Source organism: Erythrolamprus reginae, chromosome 6, assembly GCF_031021105.1.
Source record: "Erythrolamprus reginae isolate rEryReg1 chromosome 6, rEryReg1.hap1, whole genome shotgun sequence".
In the NCBI taxonomy this organism is placed as follows: Eukaryota; Metazoa; Chordata; class Lepidosauria; order Squamata; family Dipsadidae; genus Erythrolamprus; species Erythrolamprus reginae.
The window spans coordinates 93,481,078-93,500,553 of record NC_091955.1 but is presented as its reverse complement, the minus strand read 5'-3'; the positions used below and the strand labels follow the sequence as shown (position 1 = coordinate 93,500,553).

Genomic DNA, 19,476 nt, shown 5'->3' with positions numbered 1-19,476 from the left:
GGAAGAGAGAAAAGAGGGCAGAAAGAGAAAAAGAGGAAGGAAGGAAGAGAGGAAGAGAGAAAAAGAGGAAGGGAGAGAGAGAGAAAGGAGGAGAGAAAGAAAGAAAGAAGAAGGAAGGAAAGAAGGAAGAAAGAGAGAGAAAGCGAAAGGGAAAACCCTTCAGCCAGGCGCCTGAAGGGGGCAGCAGCGGGAAGCGAACGGATCCCGCTGCCCCTCCCAGCTGTTCCCGGAGGCGGGGGGGAGTAGCTGAGAGTGGGGAGGCGGGGCGAAGTCAGGGCGGGACCATCCCCGTGACGTCACAGTGCCGGCCGGCTCCTAGAAAAAGCAGCGCCAGGCCCGGCTGCGCTTCATTTCCTCCAGCCACGCCGCCGCCGAGCTCAGCCGATCCAGTCAAGCCGTCACCCTCCTCGCTTGGGACGAGGCATTTCTTCCCCTCACGGCCTTCCAGGGATTGAAGGAGCCGAGCAGGGCAGTTTGAGCCTCCCCGGGTTTCAGGGTCTTCTTTGCGGTTGCCCCCCTTCCGCCTCCTTCTTCCATCCTTGCAAAGCAAAAGGCGATCTCCCCTCCTTCCCCCCTTCCTCGCCCCGCATCCGCAGCGACGAAGGTGGAGCCGGAGCGCGCAGCCAAGATGCCCATGGAGCTGAGGCAGAGCCGCATCCAGAAGATTTGGCTGCCGCCGGACAATCACCCCACGTTGCCCCGCCGGTGTGAGTAAAGCTTGGGGGGGGGGGGGCTCAGGTTTGGGGTGGGTTTGTGTGGAAGGATGGAGGATTTGGTCTGTAGCGATGGGCGAATTGCATTGGGATACGGAGTTAATTTTTTAAAAAAAAATGACTTCAGCGATGGGTGAAAAAAAAGAGAGAGATTGCATTGATGGAGACACAGAAGATTGATGGCAGAAAAAGACCTCATGGTCCATCTAGTGTGCCCTCATACTATTTCCTGTATTGATATACGTATAGATTTGGAGTTTAAATTTTTTTAAAAATTGGCTGCAGCGATGGGCGAATAAAAAGAGATATTGTATTGATGTATGTAGGGATGTGGAGTTAAAAAAAAATTGGCCAAAGTGATGGATGCAAAAAAGGAGATTGCATTGATGTATGTAGGGATATGGAGTTAAAAAAATTAAAAATTTGGCTGCAGCAATGGGCGAATAAAAAGAGGTTGCATTGATAGAAACATAGAAGATTTCTATCATAGAAAATTGAGGGCAGAAAAAGACCTCATGGTCCATCTAGTCTGCCCTTATACTATTTCCTATAATGATATACGTATGGATTTAGAGTTAAAAAATGTAAAAATTTGGATGCAGCGATGGGTGAATAAAAAGAGATTGCATTGATGTATGTAGGGTTATAGAAACATAGAAGATTGATGGCAGAAAAAGACCTCATGGTCCATCTAGTCTGCCCTTCTACCATTTCCTGTATTTTATCTTAGGATGGATATATGTTATATGTATATATAGAGTTAAATTCAAAATTTGGCAAAAAAAAGATATTGCATTGATATACGTATAGAAATGGAGTTAAAAAAAATAAAAATTTGGCTGCAGCGACGGGGGCAAAAAAGACATTGCATGTAGGGATATGGAGTTAAAAATTTTTTTTTTAAATCGGCTGCAGCGATGGGTGAATAAAAAGAGGGACTATATTGATATGTAGGGATATGGAGTTAAAAAAATGCAATCATTTGGCTGCAGCGATGGGCGAAAAGAAAGAGAGATTGCATTGATGTATGAACATGGAGTTAAGAAATTGAATTTTTTTTACTGAAAATAAAAGAGAGTGATGCTGGCTTTTGCAGGCAAGCCGAGGATGGAGAGAAAGGGTCGCGGGGATGTGGGGGTGGAATTGCCCGGGAATAAACGCCCATCCTCGGGGGGGAAACAAGGGGAGCAGTTCGGGCTGGGAAGGAGGGCCGGCTGGTCTCCCTAAAAGCGAGGACCGCCTGGGTCCAGGCGTGGGAATCCGGGCATCTCGGGGCGCGGCGATGCCCGGCGCTGGGTTGACGGAGCCACAGCGACTCCGATGGCGCTGCAGCGTCTCCAGCGGCCGCTTCCTTTAAGCGCTGCCGGGCGGATCGTTTTACTGCAACCCGGAGACGTGTTCGGAGGTTTTCCCCCTGCTTGCAAAAAAGCTTCGGGATCGCCGCCAGCGCATCATTCTTCTTCCTTCTCCCTTCCATATATATTTATATTGTATGTATATTGTGTATACATTTTATATATTTTATTTTATACATTTTATATGTGCATGTATGTATGTATGTATGATTACATACATACATACATACATGCACATATAAAATATATAAAATAAAATATATAAATGATTACATACATACACATATACATACATACCACACATGCATACATGCATGCATGCATGCATACATCTATAAAATGTATATATATATATGTGTGTGCATGTAATATATTTCGCTGATCCTTCAATATAATACGTTCCTTCAATATAGCAGCGTGATTCTACAACAAATCACATCATGTATATATATAAATGATATATATCATTTATATTGTATAAATATTTATAATTTATATAAGGACCCCCACAGCTCTCCTTCTCCTCCCTTGCTTACTCCTCCTTTTTCCCCTTCTTCCTTTCCCCTCTTCCTTAAACTGGGGGTTAGGCAAAGTTAGCTCTTCTATGACACGTGGACGTCAACTCCCAGAATTCTTGAGATGCAGGATAGGCTCAGGAATTCTGGGAGTTGAAGTCCACAAGTCATAGAAGAGCCAACTTTGCCTACCCCTGCCTTAAACTATATTCCCTTGAAACACTGATGAGGGTACCAAGCTAGGTCACGAAACATCTGAAAACCACCCAAGCTGGGCGAGCAACCAAGGACCCCCACAGCTCTCCTTCTTCTCCTTTGCTTACTCCTTTTTTCCCTTCTTCCTTTCCCCTCTTCTGCTCCCCTTTTCTTCCTTAAACCATATTCCCTTGAAACACTGATGAGGCTACCTAGTTAGGTCACAAAATGTCTGAGGACCACCCAAGCTGGGCAAGCAACCAAGGACCCCCACAGCTCTCCTTCTCCTCCCTTGCTCACTCCTCCTTTTTCCCCTTCTCCCTTCCCCCTCTTCTCCTCATCATCTTTTATGCCGGAGCCCAGGCGTCGCATACCAACTCCAGGCAGATTCTGGCTTGGCGGAGCGCGAGATCTCTCCCACTGTCCATCCCGGCTGCAGAGCGCTGGGCACGAAGGGGTGGGTGGGATGGATGGGGGGGGGCGGATGGCGATGCCGGGCCTGGCACGCAGCGCATGGCGGAGGGAGGGGGTGGGGCGGTGCAGGCAGCTTCATCCCCCATCTCCCAGTCCTTCCCCCTTTCTAAGACAAGGAGAATCTCCCGGGTTGAAAATGAAGGGAAGGGTCCCTTGTAGCTGGCTCTAAGGTTGATGCTTTTCTTCTAGATGTTTTGTGACCTAACTATGTAGCCTCATCAGTGTTCTAAGGGAATACAGTGTTTATTTATCTTTTTTTATTTATTTATTTTGTCCAACGCACAATAATACACAATGAGGGTTATAGAGGATAGAATCAAGTAGAGTGTATTAAAGGGGGAATAGAGGAGAAAATAAAGGAGTATAATATAACTATGAGAGAATAGCAGAAAAAGATATAGGTATAGAAGAGAAGATATAGGAGATATATCCCTCGGTTTTTGTGGGGGATGCATTCCGAGACCGCCCGCGAAAATCAAATTTCCGCGAAGTATAGATGCGGAAGTACATACACCATTTTTGGCTAAATTACCATTTCCCATTCCCTTAACAACCATTTACTCACCATTATTACTGGTATTCACCATTGAATAAGACACTTGATATTTATGAACATAATTATTTATTAACAATAAATTTTTTTTTGTTATTTATTTGCAAAAATTCTTAGTTTGGCGACCACGTATGACGTCATCGGGTGGGAAAAACCGTGGTTTAGAAAAAAACCCAAGTATTTTTAAGTAATATTTTTTGAGAAAAAAGTGGTATAGGCTATTCGCGAAGTTCGGACCCGCGAAAATCGAGGGAACACTGTATGGCTTAAGGAAGAGAAGGGGACGAGAAGAAGGGAAAATGGGGAGAAGGAGAAGGAGGAAGCAAGGCAGAAGAAAGAGAGCTATGGGATCCTTGGTTGATCTCCCAGCGTGGTGGTTTTGGTTTTTCTGGAAACTAAATGAAGGGATGATTGTAAATTGAGAACTACTTGTTGAGTAAGGACAGGTCCTCTTCCCTGCCCCCTCCAGTGATTGCTTTGGTATTTTGGGGGTTGCCACTTTTTCTGCCGTTTGGCCAGCCCAAATGTGCCTTTGAAGAGACTCTTGGCCGTAGTGGAGGTGAGCCAGGTAAATGAACCTTTGCTGTCAGGTGATCAGGCCCACTTCGTTATATTCTTGGATCCAGCTGTTGTGAAAGGTATGGCCAAGATTACATAACCCAGACAACACTTGGCACTGTAGCCCTGATTAAAGGACACCGAGGCTTGGCTGACATGGCTTAATTTATCCTACCTTTGCCCAGACATTTATCTATAGATATAGAATATCTTTCAGTAATAGAATTATCTTTCTTTCTCTTTCTTTCTCTCTCTCTCATCTATTTCTTTCTCTGTTATACATCTTTCTCTCTCTCTCTCTCTCTCTCTCTCTCTCTCTCTCTCTCTCTCTCTCTCTCTTTTCCTCATCATTCCTATCACACATTTCCTCCCACTTATGACTGTATGCCTTTAACTTGTTGTTTGTATCCTTAAGATTTTTATTATTATTGATTGTTTCCTCATTGCTTATTTGACCCCTATGAGAATCATTAAGTGTTGTACCACATGATTCTTGACAAATGTATCTTTCCTTTTATGTACACTGAGAGTATCTGCACTTGTGTGTCCAATCACACTTGGCCAATAAATTATTCTATTATACACCTATCTATCTACCTTCCTACCTCTCCCTCTCTCTCTGTGTCTGATTATCTACCTACCTACCTATCTACCTACATCTCTCTCTCTCTCTCTATGTCTATCTATATCTCTGTCTATCTATCTATCTCTAGCTATCTATCTATACATCCATCCATCCATCCATCCATCCGTTTATCATCTATCTGTCCATCCATCCACCCATCTATCTATGTATCTCCAATGCCAAGCCTGTTTCAGCCGAAAGAGAGGGAGGGCAGGGGACAGAGGGGGAGAGAGAGGGAGGGAGGGAGAGAATATGTATAGTTAGTCCTCAATTTACAACCACAATTGAGCCTAAAGTTTCTGCTGCTAAGCAAGTCATTTGTTAAGTGACTGTTGCCCCATTGTATGACCTTTCTCAACTTCTTCAATCAAGTTGTTAAGTGAATTACTGCAGTTGTTGGGTGAATAATAGAGTTAAGCGTGTATGTATATATATGTGTGTGTGTGTGTGTGTGTGTATGTGTATGTACAGATATATGTATATGTATGCACAGTACTGTATATAGATATATGTATGTGTATATGTGTGTGTGTATGTACAATACTCTGGGGGTATATACTACTGTATATGTATGTATATATGTGTACAGTACGTATATATATGTGTGTGTGTTTAGGTATATGTAGGTTTATGTATTTGTACAGTACTACAGTGTTTATCTGTGTCTATTTATATATATGTAAATGTAAATCACCAAGTTTAGAGAGCACCAAGGACCCTACACAGTTCAATTAATTTAATTAAATGCATTTGATTGATATGCCGCCTAATCCCTCAGGATGGCTTACAATGTTAAAACAATACAGTAGAAAATTAAAGTCAAATATTACTAACAATAAAACCTCCTTAAGCTACTGAACTATAGCCCTCACCTCCAACTTTACAAAAGAAGAGCTGGGGAGGTGATGCAACAGATCCTCCTAATACAGCTTTTATTATAAGGATTTCCCTTTTGGTTTCCTGTCCTAATATATATCTGGGCGGGGGAAACAGATACTTAACACAGTGCTAATCCATTCATTTCTCAATTTCCTCCTTCGCTTTATTGTCCTTAAAGGGCAACCAAGCTAGAGAGAGGCAGATGTCATCAGCAATTCCGCCCAGTATCTTATCTTGGAAGAGCTCACAATTGTGTGTGTGTGTATTGGGGGGAGGGGATCCCTTGTTGGAATAATGCAAACCCTTGACTGGAGGCAAGTTCTGAATTTAACTTTGGATAGCCTTAGATGGGGAAGGTTAAAAAAAAACACCTTTTCAGATCCTTCCTGGGCACCACTATTCTCTTGAAAATATTTTTGCAGGGACTCAGGGACTCAATAGTAGGTTGTAAAGTCTCCTTTGTAGTCGTGGTCTTCTTCTTCTTCTTCTTCTTCTTCTTCTTCTTCTTCTTCTTCTTCTTCTTCTTCTTCTTTCTTCTTCTTCCTTCTTTCTTCCTTCCTTCTTTCTTCTTCTTTCTTCCTTCCTTCTTCTTCTTCCTTCTTCTTTCTTCCTTCTTTCTTCTTCTTCCTTATTTCTTATTTCTTTCTTCTTTCTTCCTCCTCCTCCTCCTTCTAATTCTTTTTCCTTTCTTCTTTTTCCTTTCTTCTTCTTCTTCTTTTTCCTTTTCTTCTTTTTCCTTTTCCTTTTTCTTTTCTTCTTCTTCCTTCTTCCTTCCTTCTTCCTTCCTCTTCCTCCTCCTCCTTAAATAATAATAATAATAATAATAATAATAATAATTTATTAGATTTGTATGCTGCCCCTCTCCGAGGAATCGGAGCGGCTCACAACAAGCAATACATCTACAAAGCCAATATTAAAAAACAATTTTAAAAACCCCTTATAAAAACAATCATACAATCCAGACAAACCATACATAAATCATAACAGCTAGGGGTATCCTTATCTTCTTCCTCCTCCCCCTCCTCCCTCCTCTGCATTATTTGTGAAAAGATATGGTAAAAGAAAACCCAGCCAGGGGAATTCCTCTGGGCCTTTCTCCTATTATGCTTGGAAGAAATCGGGGGGGGGGGGGGGGGGGGGAGTTTCCGCAGTCTTTTGTCATTCATCAAAGACTTGAAAAGACCCGATGATTTCCAGAAATCTGAACCCATCTAGAATGGGCTTTTTATTTATAGATTTGCTAATTTTGTAAATCATCCCGGTGCTATAGTTGCCTTCATTAGGAAAACAATGGTTTATTGTTGAAAAGCACATTTTATTGGGCTCAGCATGCCAAACTGGGCTTCAACAAGCACCTGAATTGGTTTTTATCAATTTTCTGTCTTTTACTTGCAAAAAAACTTTCCATCCAAACAAAATATACCAAGACATTCCCTGGTATTCTGGGATCTGTTTACTCCTCGCACATCCTTATCCTTACTCTTCCCTACCACTTTCCGTAAGAAACTCTGCTTTTTGCTGAACACAATATTTCAACATTTTTATGCCTATTTTCTGCAAAGGGAATAGAATTAAGAGATAGCAACTGGCCAAGGAGATTCCTGGTCGTGTTGTGTTATCTAGAGGGTGTGAATTCTTTTGTGGCTTGGATCCTCTTCCCTTTTTAGGAGGTGTCAATCCAGGGCCCTTGAGAGAAGCGGCCAAATCATAGAATTGTGGAGTTAGAGGGGACCATGAAGGTCTTCTAACCCAGCCTTCTGAAATAGGCAAAAGGACCAGTCAAACCATTTTTGATAAATCTAGCTTCTTGTTTAAACTCTCTGAAGTTAAAATGGGTTGCTTTTTCTTTTCTTTTTTTTAAAGGGTTGATATCTTTTGTTTTATAGGTCAGGTCATTCTGATAAAATTAATGCACTTATCTGGTATTGACTTAATATGTTGTGTGAACACAGTTTGACTATGACTTTTGCACAGCAATGGAGAAAAATCCCAACTAGATTTATTTAAATATCAATCTAACATGGATTACTCGTAGTAGCAGCATGTTGTTGTTATTCCATTCTTCTTCTTATTATTATTTCTTCTTCTTCTTCTTCCTTCTTCCTTCTTCTTTCTTCTTTCTTTCTTCTTCCTTTTCTTCTTCTTCTTCTTCTTCTTCCTTTTCTTCCTTTTCTTCTTCCTCTTCTTCCTCTTCTTCTTCTTCTTCTTCCTTTTCTTCCTTTTTTTCTTCTTCTCCTTCTCCTTCTGTTTCTTTTTGATGAAAACTGCCTTGAACTACTACTCTTTGTAAGTGGGTTTTGGATACAGCAGAACAGAAGGGAAAGTGGAAGATTGTAAAAACTTTATTTTTAAAAAATGAATTTTCTAACCAGAGTCTTTCATCAGATTCATAGGCATTCAAAACCACCACAAAAGCAAATTACTTTTTTAAAAAAATCACAGCATCCCTTGTAGCTGTATTCTTGTCCATTTTTTGTAAAATAAATTCCTTTTTGTTTTTGTTAAAGCTACAGCCTCAGCTCAGAAGCCAAATCTCCCCAATATTTTTTTGCAAATGGGGGCTGTCTCAGACACTTTAGCCCTGGGGGGCTTAATCACAAAGGAAATTCCTTCTTTTGTGTTTTAAATCATCCTTCCAGGATCTGCCCTGATGCTTCTTTGTGTATTTCAGTTCTTTGGGTTTTGTTGGTTTTGTTTTGTTTTTCTGAATGGGTCGCCAGCTAAGCAGGAATTCTACTCAGCTTTGCAGGAACACATATCTGCTGCTTTAAATTTTTTAAAAAAGCAAAAAGCAGGTTGGGTGGGGGACTTGCAAATAGCTATCTTGGATGCAAACAGCTGCCTTGGTTGTGCATGTTTGGGTGCATCTCAAATGCAAATAGAACAGGAAACCCTCAATGAAGCCGGTGCCTGGCTTCTTTCTTTTCCAAGCATCCCAAAAGCTGGCCTTACATGCCTTTAGGAGTTGTGGGTGTGAGTGTATATTTTTGCACGCCACCTCCTAACCACCCTGACTCCTCCTCCTCCTCCTCCACAGGGAAGAGGTGGGTGGGCCCTGGCTGAAAAATGATGCTCCGGCTAGGATTCCTAAGGGCGATCCATTCGTTTTCTGCCAGATGGCACGTCCACCACGTAAAACCCTCTGGAGCTACCACATTAGGGCTGGCTGAGGTGGAGTTAGGGAAAAGTGGCGGCGTGATTGCCTGCACGCAGGGTTGGGCGGAAAACTTTGCATGGTTTCTAAGGCATAGATACATCCCTTCATCTTCCTTAGTCCTGAGTTGAGCAATTGCAATAAAGTCTTCAAATATAAATATATATATACACCAGTGTGTATATATATAATAATAGCAGATGCCATTTCTAATTATTTGAAGCTTTTAGAGGCAGCCCTATATATATATATATATATATATATATATATATATATATATGCATATACCGTATATATGCATATATATATATGCATATATATATATGCATATATATATATATATATATATATATATATATATATATATATATGCATATACCGTATATATGCATATATATATGCATATATATATATATATATACAGTATATATATATGCATATAATATATCCTAGTCTCCCTTAATTTTCAAATTCAGCAAAAAAAATTCAGCAAAAAAACATCTGACATGTGATATATATATACACACACCAGTATATACTGCTCAAAAAAATAAAGGGAACACTTAAATAACACATCCTAGATCTGAATGAATGAAATATTCTCATTGAATATTTCATTTGCAAAACTATTCCATTTGCACAACAGCATGTCAAATTGATTGTCAATGTTGCTTCCTAAGTGGACAATTTGATTTCACAGAAGATTGATTTACTTGGAGTTATATTCTGTTGCTTAAGTGTTCCCTTTATTTTTTGAGTAGTGTGTGCATGTGTGTATTATTATTATTATTATTATTATTATCATCATCATCATCATTATTATAATCATTATTATCATTATCATTAGCCTCCTCCTCATTATTATTATTATTATTTTTATTATTATTTAGATTTGTATGCCGCCCCTCTCCGAAGACTTTCAATATACAGTGTATATATATATATATTATATATATATATATATATATATATATATATATATATATATATATAGAGAGAGAGAGAGAGAGAGAGAGAGAGAGAGAGAGAGAGAGAGAGAGAGAGAGAGAGAAAGTTTACAATCTCTCAATGTTGATATTTTATCTTTGTTTGTTTGTGTAAACTTTTAGGGTGTTTAATCTTGTCTTTGTAGAGTATAAACTTTCAGAGTATTTAATCTACTTTGTTAGCTTCTTCCCATGAAAAGGGGTCTGTCTATCTCTGAACTTCATAATCTAGGAAGAACAAAATAGATTTCACACAGGTTTTTTTTTTTTTTTTAATTTATATTTGATGCAAAGATGTTTTCTGTGAAGCTGGCCGTTTGGATGCTTTCAGTATTTTCCTTCCTTGGTATAAAAAAGGCTGGTTTGTAAAAAAATAACCGCATTTTGAAGGAGCAAAAGTCTATGGAGAGTTTAAAGCATACACCTATTCAAGCTTTATTCAAATTTCAGGCAAATTTCCTAGCTACAACATGTTTCTTGCTAGATGGAAGCGATCTTTGGTTCTTAATTTGGAGAATGGCACTAAATCTGCATATACTTGCCTTGAAATTAGTGCCAAGGAAAAAATCTCGATATAAATAACTACTGTTTACTCACTATTGTTTTGCCACTGATAAACTATTCACCAATTCTTAGTAAGGTAGGCTTTGATTAACATGTGGAAAATGGGGTTCCGTTCCATGCACTTTTCGTGTGATTTATTATAACAATCCCACAATATTTATAGTGTTGATTCAATAATAGCAGATGCCATTTCTAATCATTTGAAGTTTTAGAGGCAGCCATGTGAATAATACTTTATGTTGCTCCTTTTCCCACTGTTTCTTGCCCACCTTCCCTATAGACCAGGTTTGTTAGGACTGCAACAGAATTTACTGCAAGCACATAAATTGTGGTCCCTCTCACCTTCCTGCCAATCAGCTTAAAGCTCTGTTGCGAGAATTGGCGCTAGACTTATGGTTGGGGGCCACCACAACATGAGGAGCGGTGTTAAGGAGTCGCAGCATTAGAAAGGTTGAGAACCACTGCATAATCCCTTGCGGTGTGGAGTATGGAGCTTGAATATTCCCTGGCCGGATGCCCTTCTTGTCACCAGCACGGAGTTTCGTTTCAGCGGATATATCCTCATTGGGTCCAGAGAGAGACTGTCAGTCTCTATCTAGGATCGAACTCGCAGCCTCCTGATTGTGAGTCGAGAGCGCCACCTCTAGGCCACCCGCACTACTCCTGTGTATAATGTGCAATATCAAACCCAGGTCTCCCTAAAAAGTTTTTTAATTTTTTCTTCCTCTTTCTTCCTGCAGTATGCGGTCCACAGCTCACCAATTCCCCTACCGTAATCGTTATGGTTGGACTGCCGGCTCGCGGAAAAACCTACATTTCCAAAAAACTCACCGCTACCTCAACTGGATCGGCTGTGCCGACGAAAGGTGAGGCGATGTTTATATACACACACACTGCTCAAAAAATTAAAGGGAACTGATAGATTGCTTAGGGAAAATATATCCACAAAGCAACTCAAAGACAGCGTTAGGTGTGACTGGTAATAGTGATGGACTGTTCAGACACAGAAACCAGTACAAACAATATACAGTATATTCTATGTATTCAATTTGAGATATGGACAAAAGGATGAATTCGGTTAATGAAACTGATTTGCGACAACTGATGGGACGATGGGACAAGGTAAGACGATATATGGTTAGTAGAATCCGAGACCAAGCTACAAGGAGTAAATTGGAATCACTTTATAATGTGTAAATAGATATTTTGTTCTTGAGTTAAAATGGTATATATATAAGAAAAACCCCCAATTTGGTGGCTGGGGTGTGTGAATGCTTGTCTGATGGTGGGCACCAATCACAGAGCACTTGTTGTATATTGTGTGTGTGTGTGTGTGTGTGTTTTATATTCTATATTTTAAAATCAATAAATTTTTTAATATATGTATGTATCACATGTTTTTTGCTGAATTTTTAAAATTAAAATCCGACAAAACACACACACACACATCACATATCACAGGTTTTTTTTGCTGAATTTGAAAATTAAGGGAGACTAGGATAGATCTATTTTGGCCTCATCAGCTAGCCATACCCACTGGGACTTGAACCTGCAACCTTTGCCTTGTAAGGCAGAGAATTATCCTCTAGGCTACAGTATCCAATCCCTTCAGCTCTGCACCAGGGAAGGGTTATGTATTTTTGTGTCGAATCACCCTGGTGTATTGAAGGAACATCACAGCTCCTTATTTGTGGTTTTTTTTTTTTAAAAAAAAGCAAAGGCATTTTATAAGAACCTTGATTGACCTCTTCACCTGCTTTTCAGTGTTTAACGTCGGCGAGTATCGCCGCGAGGCTGTGAAACATTACAGCTCTTACAACTTCTTCCGTCCTGACAATGAGGAGGCCATGAAAGTCCGCAAGTAAGTCCCCTGGATTCACAAATTTATCTTGAGTTCTTTCCTTTCCTTTTGTTCCTTCCTTTCTCTTTCCCCCTTTTCCTTTCCTTTCATTCTTTTTCTTTCTTTCCCTCTCTCTTCATAATTCCTTCCAGTCACTGAATTTAAACATGCCTGGGATATTATGTATTAAGTATTATGAATCAAAGTATTATGAAATTTGGGAGAAATTTTATACTTGGGTGGATAGTAGAAGAGATAATAACTGTAAATAAAAATCCGATGTTCCCAGAATGAACTTTATTTATAAGACTATGACATATAGCAAAAATTCGACCTTGGTTTGACTAGAACTATATAGAACAACCGCACAATGACCACTAATGTTATAGGCCGTATAAATTCATAAAGAATGAACTGTGTAGATAACAGTTCAAATGGGAGGGGGTGTTATGTTGTGTTATGTTTTGTTGCTTGTTTTATAGGATGTAAGTACAATATTTAAACAAAGAAATAAGTATATTGTAAAAGGATAGATTATGTACTTATTTTTAATGTTTATATAATAAAAATTATTAAATAAATAAACATGCCTGGGATAAACATATATCCATCCTAAGATACAATACAGGAAATAGTATAAGTGGACCATGAGCCTTCTATGTTTCTGTTTCCTTACTGTCATCTTTCCTTCTCCTTTCTTTCTTTTTCTTTCTTTCCTTCTTTCCCCTTCCTTCCTTCTTTCTTTGTTTCTCGTTTTCTTCTTTCCCTCTGTCTCTTTCCTTTCCTTCTTCCTTTCCCTTTTTCCTTTCCTTTCCTCCTCCTCCTCCTTACCTTACCTTAGACTATATTTAAATGGGACACCACCAGGTAAATAACAGGACTAAGAAATTGGGAAAAGAAAATGCAGGTAGTCTTCAAGTTACAACCATAACAGAGCCTGTCCATCATAATTTTATGTCCCTTTTTGCTGCGGCTGTAAAGCGAATCGGATGGTCCTTAAGCAAACTCATTGCTTAACATGGCACGGTTCTAATGAAAACCAGAAATCCTAGTTTTAGGCAAAAATCGTTATAAACCATAGAAACATAGAAGACTGATGGCAGAAAAAGATCTCATGATCCATCTAGTCTGCCCTTATATTGTATTTTATCTTAGGATGGATCTATGTTTATCCCAGGCATGTTTAAATTCAGTTACTGTGGATTTATTTACCACGTCTGCTGGAAGTTTGTTCCAAGTATCTACTACTCTTTCAGTCAAATAATATTTTCTCATGTTGCTTTTGATCTTTCCCCCAACTAACTTCAGATTGTGTCCCCTTGTTCTTGTGTTCACTTTCCTATTAAAAGCACTTCCCTCCTGGACCTTATTTAACCCTTGAACATATGTTTCGATCATGTCCCCCCTTTCCCTTCTGTCCTCCAGACTCTACAGATTGAGTTCATAAAGTCTTTCCTGATAAGTTTTATGCTTAAGACCTTCCACCATTCTTGTAGCCCATCTTTGGACCCGTTCAATTTTGTCAATATCTTTTTGTAGGTGAGGTCTCCAGAGCTGAACACAGTATTCCAAGAAGAGAAACATAGGAGTAAAATATAACTAGAGACAATAGCAGAAAATATAAGAGATAGAAGAGATATAATGGATAGATGAGATAGAAGAGAAGATATAGGAGAGACTATAGGACGGGGATGGTAGGCACTCTGGTGAACTTATGTACGCCCCTTAATTTTGAGATTGTCTTCCTTCCCATCCCTCCTTACTTCATTGCTTGACTTGCTATCTAGGGTTTGTTGGTTGGTTGTTTTTTGCTTGGGATTAGGTCCTGGAGACCCGTTCAATTTTGTCAATCTCTTTTTGTAGGTGAGGTCTCCAGATTGTATCACCGGGGGATGCTGCTAACGTGGGTTTATTGCCAAATGCCCAAAATGTGATTGCATGAGTTGGGAGGGGGCAGGTAACCTAACCGTTGAAATTTTGGACCCAAATAACAAATCCCCTTTTTTTATATACCGTATTTTTCGCTCTATAAGACGCACCTGCTGATAAGACGCACCTAGATTTTAGAGGAGGAAAATAGAACAAAAATATTTTGAGCCAAAAGTAGCTATCCACACTGAGCAAGTTCTTGCATCCATAATTCTATCCTTTCTATGTCTTCCTCCCTCTTTCCTCCCTCCCACCTTTCCTTTCTATCTCTCCCTCCCTCTATTCTCTTCTACTTCCCACCCTCTTTCCTTTCTATCTCTCCCTCCCTCTTTCCTTTCTATCCTCCCTCTTTCCTCCCTCCCTTTTTCCTTTCTATCTCTCCCTCCCTCTTTCCTTTCTATCTTTCTTTCCCCCTGCCTTTCTCCAAGCCCTTCCTTTTCCCTCTCCCTAACTACCCCCATTCTCCCTCCTTTCTATCTCTCCTCCCCCTTTCTCTCTCCCTTCCTTCATCTTTCATTCCCTCTCTCTCCATCCCTCTTCCTTTCTCTCTTCCTTCCTCCCTCTTTTTTGTTCTTTCTCTCTCCCTCCTTCCCTCCCTCTATGTCTTTCCCTCCCCCTTCTTCCCCCTCTCTTTCTCTTGCTTTCTTTCCCTGTCTTTCTCTCTTGCTTACTTTCCCGCTTTCTTTCTCATTCTTTACACCCTCCTTTCTCTCTCTCTCTCTCTTTCTCTCTCGTTCACCACGCCGGCAACAGAGAGAAAAGAGAGAGAGAGAGAGGGAGAGAGAGTGGAGGGCGCCGTTGTCTTCGCCTCTTCCCGACAGCTCTGCAGCGAAGAGGAAACAGTCGCGCACCGCCCCCCGGGAGCCCAGCCGATTTTTGGAGCCGTTTTGTTTTCAGATGGGCTCCCGGGAGGCGGAGCATGGCCGGGTACCGTGTCTTCGCCTCCGCGCGCTGCCTCCGCCCGGCCGAGAACAAAACGGCTCCAAAAGTCGGCCGGGCTCCCGGGAGGTGGTGCGCGACTGTTTCCTCTTCGCTGCAGAGCCACACGGAGGCGAAGACACGGTGCCCGGCCACGCTCCGCCTCCCGGGAGTCCAGCTGAAAACAAAACGGCTCCAAAAATCGGCTGGGCTCCCGGGAGGCGGAGCGTGGCCGGGCACCGTGTCTTCGCCTCCGTGTGGCTCTGCAGCGAAGAGGAAACAGTCGCGCACCACCTCTCGGGAGCCCGGCCGACTTTTGGAGCCGTTTTGTTCTCGGCCGGGCGGAGGCAGCGCGCGGAGGCGAAGACACGGTACCGGCCACGCTCTGCCTCCTGGGAGCCCAGCTGAAAACAAAACGGCTCCAAAAGTCGGCTGGGCTCCCGGGAGGCGGTGCGCGACTCTTCAGGGTTGGGAAGAGGAGAGGCGGGCGACAGAGGCGGGACACTTTTGGTGAGTATATCGCCGCCCCCCCTCTGCTCCAGCGCCTCCCCCCCCCCCTCCCTGCCTGCAGCTTCGCTCCATAAGACGCCGCTGATTTTTCATCCTACTTTGGGAGGGAAAAAACTGCGTCTTATGGAGCGAAAAATACGGTATATGATTGTAACTGTGACACTAAGCAAGAACTACCTGTTACCGTGGGTAGACCTTTTCCACAATGTGAAAAGGCCCTTACGGGAAAGTCTTCAGCGCTCGAGAGAGGCTTTTGAAAATCCGCAGACATTCTTAAAGTTGTAAATGGGGAACATTGTCCTTTGTTGACTGTTCAGCTGACTTGTTTGAACAAGACACAATCGCCTCCTTCTCCTAAGGAACCGGTGCCCAAATGAAGCTTTTGTGCAATACAAGCCTACAGCAGATTCCATGCAGCTCCATGGGCCTAAAACTTTTTTTGCCTTAGCTGGGCAAAGAAAAAAGCCAATTTCTTTTTGCAAGGAGTCAATCTGCCGGCAACCTCAGCTGTGTGTTAAAGGAATGTTATTTTTAACTCGTCGCTTTTCAAAAAATCCAAGTTGCAATTGCTTTATATGTGCGAGCTCCTACCTATGTATCAATTAAGGTGCTAGTCCTCTTGTAGTCCTCTGAATTTTTACTGGTCAAACTAAATAGTTGGAAGGTGGCTTCTAAGCCTTTGTGTGATCTAAATAAATTGATGTTTTTGTGCTTCCTTTTATAGACAATGTGCTTTAAGTGCCTTGAGAGACGTCAAGCTCTACCTGTCTGAGGAAGGTGGACAGATCGCAGTAAGTCTAATTTAATTAGACCAGATTGGGCTTGAGTACACTGTTTTAGGCCCAATACATTGATTGATTGAATGATCGGTTGATTGGATTTCTTTGCCGCCCCTCTCCGAAGACTTGGGGTGGCTTAAGACATATAATAAAAACAATAAAATACAATGGCAAATCCAATTAATTAAACTTAATAACTAGCCTAAAATCCCCAAAACAATGGTACCTCTACTTAAGAACTTAATTCGTTCCGTGACCAGGTTCTTAAGTAGAAAAGTTTGTAAGTAGAAGCAATTTTCCCATAGGAATCAATGAAAAAGCAAATAATGCATGCAAACCTATTAGGAAGTAATAAAAGCTCGAAATTTGGGTGGGAGGAGGAGGAGGAAGAGGAGGAGGTGAGGGCTGCCAGAGCGAAGGGAGTGTTTCTTTTCTCTGGCAGAGGTTTATTTCCTCTTCAAGTGCCCAGAGAAAGGAAAATGCTTTGTTCGCTCTGGGCTGCCAAAGCCTCCTTAGGTGCCACCGAAAGGCTCCTCTGGCAGCCCAGAAAAGCCCGAGATGGCCGGGATTAAAGGGGGAATGGCAGGAAACTGTTCGGGCCTTCGTGCCGCTCTCAAATTTCCTGGGAAATTTTTCCGAGCTTGGATTCTTAAGTAGAAAATGGTTCTTAAGTAGAGGCAAAAAAAATCTTAAACACTGGTTCTTATCTAGAAAAGTTCTTAAGTAGAGGCATTCTCAACTAGAGGTACCACTGTATTTTAAAAATCAATCATACACCTTCCGACATACATAACATTCATCGGCACGGGGGGGGGGGGGGAGATTATTTATTAATTTATTTATTTAATTTATTAATCAGATTTGTATGCCCCAGACTCGGGGCGGCTAACAGCAATAATAATACAATGTAAACAAATCTAATATTTAAGTTAATTTAAAACCCAATTTAGAAACCAATCATACATATTGACCTACCATGCATAAATTTTATAAGCCTAGGAGGGGGAGGGAAAGTCTCAATTCCCCATGCCTGACGACAGAGGGGGGTTTTAAGGAGCTTACGAAGGCAAGGAGGGTGGGGGCAACTCTGATATCTGGGGGGAGTTGGTTACAAAGGGTCGGGGCCGCCACAGAGAAGACTCTTCCCCTGGGTCCCGCCAAACGACACTGTTTAGTTGACGGGACCCAGAGAAGGCCAACTCTGTGAGACCTAACTGGTTGCTGGGATTCGTGCGGCAGAAGGCGGTCCGGAGATATGGGATGGGATAGGGGCATGAGCGAATATATTCATCGGTGACTTGGATGAGGGGATAGATGGGGAACTCATCCAATTTTTCTTGCCTTTTTTCATCTTCCCAGGTTTTTGACGCCACCAACACAACCCACGAACGAAGATCCATGGTCTTGCATTTTGCCAAAGAAAATGGATTCAAAGTGAGTGAACCAAAATGTGAGGGGTTTTAAGGAAGACTTGGCCTATTGCTGTTTGTACAGGTTCCTTCCCTCTGAACAAAACCGGCACGTTGCCTAGACTCAAATCTTTCCCCAGCCCAATTCCCTATTGGTATGCTGCAGGCAATCTGAGGTTAGTTGGGGAAAGATCAGAAGCAACGTGAGAAAATATTATTTCACTGAAAGAGTAGTAGATGCTTGGAACAAACTTCCAGCAGACGTGGTTGGTAAATCCACAGTCACTGAATTTAAACATGCCTGGGATAAACATAGATCCATCCTAAGATAAAATACAAGAAATAGTATAAGGGCAGACTAGATGGACCAGGAGGTCTTTTTCTGCCGTCAGTCTTCTATGTTTCTAAGACATACCCAAGTTTTCACCCTCTTCTTCATCTCTCCACTGCTGTGCAAAAGAAAGATGCCTTAATTCTAATGTCTTTTTGCTTCCCGCAGGTATTCTTCATTGAGTCCGTCTGCAACGACCCGACTGTGGTTGCTAGCAACGTCATGGTAAATATGAAAGAGAACTTTCTATGTCTCAAATTCTGCCTGGACCCCAGAAAATCCTTCAGATTGGGCTTTTTTAAAAAAAAATATTTTTATTGGTTTTGCACATTGATATACAGTGATCCCCGCTCGTTGCGAGGGTTCCGTTCCAGGACCCCCCCGCAACGAGCGGGTTTTCGCGAAGTAGCGCTGCGGAAGTAAAAACACCATCTGCGCATGTGCAGATGGTGTTTTTACTTCCGCAGCGCTAGCGAGGAGCCGAAGATTGGGGGCGGCGCGTATGTTTTAAAACGTCCCCGCCGACATGGGGGGCTCGCTAGCACCCCCCGGAACCCCCAACCCGGGTTTGGGGGGTGTGCTAGCGAGCCCCCCATGTCGGCAGGGACGTTTTAAAACACACGCGCCGCTTTCCAATGAGTCCCGAAAACAAACACGGAAGTTTGACGTTTGTCTTCGGGACTCATTGGAAAGCGGCGCGTGTGTTTTAAAACGTCGCCGCCGGCATGGGGGGCTTCCTAGCAGCCCCCCAAACCCGGGTTGATGGTCCGGGGGGTGCTGGCAAGCCCCCCATGCCGGCTTGTCCGCGCTCGCTCTCGCCGCTTTGGAGGTGAGTCCTGAAGCGAATTCGCTTCAGGACTCAGCTCCAAAGCGGCGAGAATGAACGGTGTGGGCGGGCGAAGGGCGGGCGGCAGCGAGGAGTTTGCGTGGGCGGTGGGGAAACTCCTTGCTGATGCCCGCTGCTCGCCCTCCCGCCAGCAAGAGGGGGAAGACCCAGGGAAGCCGTCCAGCAGCTGATCTGCTGGGCGCCATCTACGCATGCGTGCCCATAGAAAAAAGGGCACGCATGCGTAGATGGTGTTTTGACTTCCGGGTTGAAAAATCGCAAATTACCCTGTTCGCAATGGTCGGTGACGTAATAACCGGGGGATCACTGTATAACATAAAACAAACATAAAACAGTGCACAC

At 42.2% G+C, this 19,476-nt stretch overlaps 1 protein-coding gene across 1 annotated transcript in view; it reads left to right on the top strand.

Annotated features, from left to right (window-relative positions):
* The first annotated feature begins 331 nt into the window (after positions 1-331).
* The window catches only part of PFKFB3 (6-phosphofructo-2-kinase/fructose-2,6-biphosphatase 3), a 38,116-nt gene continuing 18,971 nt past the window's right edge, over positions 332-19,476 (top strand). The window contains 6 exon segments of the mRNA XM_070754453.1: positions 332-707; positions 11,312-11,437; positions 12,336-12,432; positions 16,493-16,559; positions 17,907-17,981; positions 18,456-18,512. Coding sequence (XP_070610554.1) covers positions 629-707; positions 11,312-11,437; positions 12,336-12,432; positions 16,493-16,559; positions 17,907-17,981; positions 18,456-18,512 — 501 coding nt within the window. The 5' untranslated portion in view covers positions 332-628.